The sequence below is a fragment of the Capsicum annuum genome, chromosome 5, assembly GCF_002878395.1.
Source record: "Capsicum annuum cultivar UCD-10X-F1 chromosome 5, UCD10Xv1.1, whole genome shotgun sequence".
NCBI lineage: Eukaryota > Viridiplantae > Streptophyta > Magnoliopsida > Solanales > Solanaceae > Capsicum > Capsicum annuum.
Genome location: NC_061115.1, coordinates 193,703,969 through 193,709,770, shown reverse-complemented (window position 1 = coordinate 193,709,770; position 5,802 = coordinate 193,703,969). Strand labels below are relative to the sequence as shown.

Genomic DNA, 5,802 nt, shown 5'->3' with positions numbered 1-5,802 from the left:
GCTAGGTCACTCTACTAGATCCAGTCTATAAAACTACCACCACCATCCCCACATAGTCATTATTTTTACATCATTTAGCAACCACAATTCAAACTTAGAGTCTAACATTAATCATGGATAGCCACTCAACTACTTCAACACTATACCAACCTTCAACTACTAGATAGGGGTCAAGAAACACTAGTCCACCAAAATTCATAATAATGTATAATTAACTTAGACAAACCTCCCATCTAACTTTAGTCCACACGTATATTTTTTTTTTATGGACTTACTAATCTTCCTTACCACCACATAATGCACTATACACCTATTCACTTTTGTGAACTACCTAAAAGTGTCAATATTCTAACAATTCTATAAATGCTATACTTTTAGACTCATAGTTCTAACATTAGGGTCATTCTGCTGTAAGATTTAGAGAAGGGATATGGAAGCATATCACACCTTGGCACAAATCCATGACTTGTATGAGTGAGAGAATATGCTTTTAAATAACTGAACTTAAAAGAATTGATTGGCTCCTCTCAAAATTGTGTACAATCGGATATATATCTATAGGTTCTTCTAAAGAACTTGATCAGTATAAAGTTAAGCTAGACTATATCTATTCCCTCAAAAAATAGGCATAGCTAGCAGAGACAATGCTCTTATTTATATACATTTCTTAGAGAAAACCTCTACTGCACATGTTGGGATATCAAGCTTACTACTGCTTTGATTGTTGCAAGCTTCAATCACAGTAATCTTGATTATTCTTTGTAATGATGTCTAACAAAATCCTAGTGCTGCACCAGACTATGAGAATACGCCTACCTACATCGTGAGATGATACAGGCACCCGAGGATGATCAATGCGTGGAATGTATTGGTATGTAGAGCAATCCAAAACAACATATTCTTTATATAAAATAGACAAGAGCATAGCAAAACAATTTATAAAATAGAAATTAAAAACACATGGGCATAATTAAAGGCTTCAAACAATCTCTTTAAAACATAGACTCAATTTTTATCTTTAATTTTAAGTTAGATGGTATCCCGACATTCTCTTTATCCCACGAGCTATATGGGTCGGCATTAACTTATCAGCCAAGCTCCTAATTAATTCAAGTTTGAAGCAAGGATTGGAGCCTCTATATACTAGTATACCAAAAGCAAAAAGCAAGTATACCATGATTATTCATATTTCAGGACAGGATCAATTCCGCATCAGCAAAACAAAATTTCAGGCAATGAGACTTTCAACTCATGCCTTCTCACTTAACCATCTAACTCTCTTTATGCCCATTTTAGTTTCTTAAAAACATTCACCATTCTTGAAAATTCATCTCTTTCTCATTAAGGGCGCTATCTTATTTGGTATCTTCATACTAAGACTTGCAAGTCATATAAATCATATCTTTCTTCTCTTTAGCCCTTTATTCAAAATATATCATTGACCCAAAATAATTTAAATATCGAACAAGAGTTCTCTTTTGAAATTCGTGTACAAATTAGGTACATAACTTTCTTTTAAGACATCTCTGTAACTCTTAAAGATGTTCATCTTCTTCATAATTTCGTATAATTTTCATGAAAAAACAAGAGCATTTAGAATACAATAAAACACCCTTTGAATCCTTATAAACAACCAATGCATGATTTGATAAAAGATACATTTGAAACTCAACATTTTCATCATTCATTAAATAATCCACAACACTAGTTAAACGCATAATTCTCATCATAAAAATTATATATATATAATTTAGAGTTTAGTAAAACATGATTTTCAAGTCCATGAGTAGTAGGTCATTCTACATACCTCTTAGCTGAAGGAATTGACGTAATTTGATCTTTAAAGCTAAAGAACCTTGAACCTTTGGTAATTATTTTCTCTATTGATTTAGGGATGTTTACAAAGTGATTTTGAGTAAAGAGAGTCGTTCTTAGAGACTTAAGGCGAATGGGAAATGTTTTAAGGGTGTAAAAAGACCCAAACACTCCTGAAAATATCATTAAAATGATGTTCTATCAACGAATGGATGAGGGTGCAACCCCTAATGCTGGGAAGCAGCCTCGCAGTATGGGGCCCTCTATGTGGGTGATGCAGTGGCTTCCAGCAGCGGCCCATGCGGCACCGGGCTAGCACGTGGGATCTCCCATTCGACATATGGCTCGTTATCTCATAAAAAATTACCCCCAACACTTCTGAACACATTCTAAGGTGGTTTATAATTGATCTAAGGGTCACGGAGGCTCACTCTTGGCTCTATTTTTGTGTCGAAACACTTGGGTCATTACAAGTTATCTTGAGAATGAATATGGCTGTCACTGCAGTTGCTCTATCTTTTTCATAATCATTCAGAATTTAGTAGTTACGGCTTTCTTAATGAATGTGTCAAGTCAATGAAGGTCAACTAATATAAAATGGAGGGAGTATATACTAAGTGGAGAAAATTAAGTGGGAGGTGACAAAAAAGTCTTTAAATTAAAAATGGTGACAACTTTGACCAGATAAGGTCAAAGCTTCATTTAAATTGTGATTAAGTTAGTTGGGGTGTAAAGTGTAATTTCTAAAAACTTTTAAATTTTTTAAAAAGTTCTCCAACTCCAAATTTCAAATTTTAGAGTTCCCCCTTTCATATTTCAATCTTTCAATCTTTCTTCTTTTTTTTTTCTCCCATCTTTTTTTTTCTCTCTCTAGATTTTCCTCTTCTTCTGTCTTCTTTTCTTTCTTTCCCTTTCATTTTGTTCTTTCATTTTTAATTTTCATGGACTATTTAAAAAAAAAAAATTAAAAAGTTTGAAAAGAAATTTTTTTATTTCTTTTAAAAATGAAGAAAGAAATAATTTAGTAAATTCAGTAACTACGACAGTTGCTTCAGCAATTACGAGAGTTGCTTCAGCAACTACGGTAATTGCTGCAACAACTACTATTAGTTGTTCTGTTACAATAATTATCGAAGTTGTTGTATCAATTATCGAAGGTGCTGCAGCAACTATTCAAGTTGCTGCAGCAACTTCGATACTTACTTAATTTCTGAAAAAAAATCTGATTGAAAAAAGCCACGAAAAATGATATTTATGGTAAAAATGGAGGTGGTGGTGCTGGTAGTGACGCCGAAGAGGAGGTGGTGGCAGCAATAAAAAGAGTGTGGAGGAGGAGCAGTGGTGATGGTATAGGGATCTTTGTGTAAATATAGGGTAAGGATCTTTGTATAAATAATAAAACTTGAAGATTTTAAAATTAGTGTCATTAACACTAATTTTAAAATAATCACCTCTACTCAATATTTAAGGCTTGTGTCATGCTCTTTTTTAGTTAAGACTTGAACAGCCGTTTCTTCATACAAACATATCAACATGTCTCTTAACGCTGCTCCAATACTGTCTGATCTTATTGCTGAAAAAATTGAAGGCAGTGATGACCTTTTATCCAAGATTTTACTGCTCCTTCCTGCAAGACCTCTCTTCAGGTTCAAGCTTGTTTCCAAACGGTGGCTAACTCTCATCTCTGATCCCCGGAAGCCTAAATCTTTCCAAAGTGCACTCATTCTGGAATCATCATATGCTTTGCATGACCCTTGTTACATTCCCGTCAAAGAAAAAACAAACACTTAGATTCTTGGATTTTATCAAAGTCGACCCCGCTGATGCTGTTGAAGTTTTTAATTCCTGCGATGGTTTAGTTCTTTGTCGCAATCGCAGCGCCAATCGCATCCGTGATAATTACATGGTGTGTAACCCAACTACATGGGAATTCAAAACTCTTCCAAGCCCAAAGGTAGGCTCACCAAACTTTACTTTGGCCTTTGACCATTCAATATCACCTCATTACAAAGTTATATGTGTTGGGCTCCATTTCTTGGGTCTCGAAGAAGGTGTTGAGTTGTGTTTCCCTATCGAAATACACTCTTCAGTTACCAATTCCTGGAGGCTATCTCAAGCCCAGTTTCCCAATACTTATGGAGACTATTTGTATCATAGTAAGCGAGTTTTCTTCAATGGAGCTGTCTATTGGATATGTAAAGAGGTAAATAGCTTTTGCTATTTTGATATTGATAGGGAAATTATCCAATCTTCTCAAATCCCAGAAATGGATGAACAGTACTTTTGTGGGTGTATCCATGGGAATTTACATCTGGTTGGATCTTCAGTTGGACAGATATATCGTATTAACATCTTCGTGTTGGGAAATGACTACTCCTCTTGGAGCCTAAAGTATCGCATTGATCAACATAAACTAACTTTACATGGATCTCGGTATATGGTTTATGGTCCAAGATGTACAGGAGATTTTTCATTTCTTGATGTTTCATTTACCGTGCTTTCTCTTCTGGCAAGAGAAGGGAATCAGGAACCATATTTGGACCTCTACCAACCGCATGAAACTAAACTTTTCAGATTAAAAGATAGAACTTATTGGAAGTTGCCATTTCCTTCGGTTCATCAGTTGATTGAGAATCCATTCTGGATAGGAAGCAAAATGAGTAACATATGCCAGTAGTTATATGGGGAATGTGTCTGATGCTTTAGTTGCTTTTTTCTTGTTAGTAATAAGTCATCATGTTCCACCGAATATTATGTTTGACTCGAATTAATTTCCTTAAGATGGCTGTCACCTTTTTTATCCTCCTGAGTACAAAATGGTCAAGATTATTTACTTTGAATTATTGTGGCGGTCCTGTCCGCTTTTCCATTTCATTATGTCTGCAGTTGATGATAATTGATTCCTGATGAACAATAAGTTTGATTTGTATGACTGGTTCTGCTTATTTCATTGATAAGATTCTATTGTCTGCAAAGGGATATTTTATCAGTGCGGATGCTAGTAGAGCATTTGTTGGTTAGGTAGATGTTATCCAGGAAACGGCATGCACTGTTACAAATAAAAATTGGTGTGGCCAAAAGGAAAAATCTTCATATTATTGAACAAGCAAGCTGGCTTTATCTGCGAAAAGTGATACCTCAGAACTTCTGTACAGAACATTTCTGCTTGTCAATATCTTGCACTTAAATTTGGTTCCTTGGCTGCTAGGTGGTTTCTGATTGTGGTTAACACTTAGGTTGAACTAGTCATTGTTCTATGCCTATCTCATAGTTCGAGTTGATTGTTAGCCATGTTGTTGTCTGGCTTCATCTGTAAACAAGCAATCATATTCTACCTTTCCCTCCTAGTTTTACCTTTGATTCTTTATATCACAATGCCCTTTCTGTTATATGTTTCGTGAATGAAACTTTCTCATACATTATACCAGTAAAATTTGAGGATCCACTTCTGAAAAGCATAACCTTTCTATTAGTTACGTCTTCAAGAAGTACTATATAATGGAAGTTGTATTTCTCTAAGAAAGGGCACTCGAATAGAAACCAACTGATCATCTGGCAATGATCAAATGAATTTTCATCTTTTTTTCTTATTTCAAGCTTCAGATGCTGTTGTATCTGGTTCTTCAAATTAAGTGTGTATATATATATAAGAAGTTTCTCCTATTGTTAAATAGGGCTTGTTGAAGCACAACCTATGAATAACTTGAAAAAACATGAAAATGAGAATCCAATCATGTACATTTCTATGTTTATGTCAACCTCTAGTTAACATCTCAAGCATTTATTTGGGATTTCCTTGCCAAAAAATCTTTTCATTGTAGGTCATCGATCAGTGATCTGAATTTGCCTCGATTATTAAATTTCCAACCAGTCGTTTCAAAGACTGTAGAGGAATTCCTGTGGGGAAATAATGCAAAATGAATGTTTCTACGAGATTAATCTGTCAACTAACACTAAAAATTGCCTATACAAGCATAGAGATTTCTG

At 34.8% G+C, this 5,802-nt stretch overlaps 1 protein-coding gene across 1 annotated transcript; it reads left to right on the top strand.

Moving 5' to 3' along the window:
• The first annotated feature begins 3,562 nt into the window (after positions 1–3,562).
• On the top strand, positions 3,563–4,492 carry LOC107872011 (F-box protein At5g07610). The gene has a single exon (XM_016718839.1). It carries the CDS (start codon positions 3,563–3,565, stop codon positions 4,490–4,492), a length of 930 nt encoding a protein of 309 aa, XP_016574325.1.
• Positions 4,493–5,802: the final 1,310 nt, after the last annotated feature.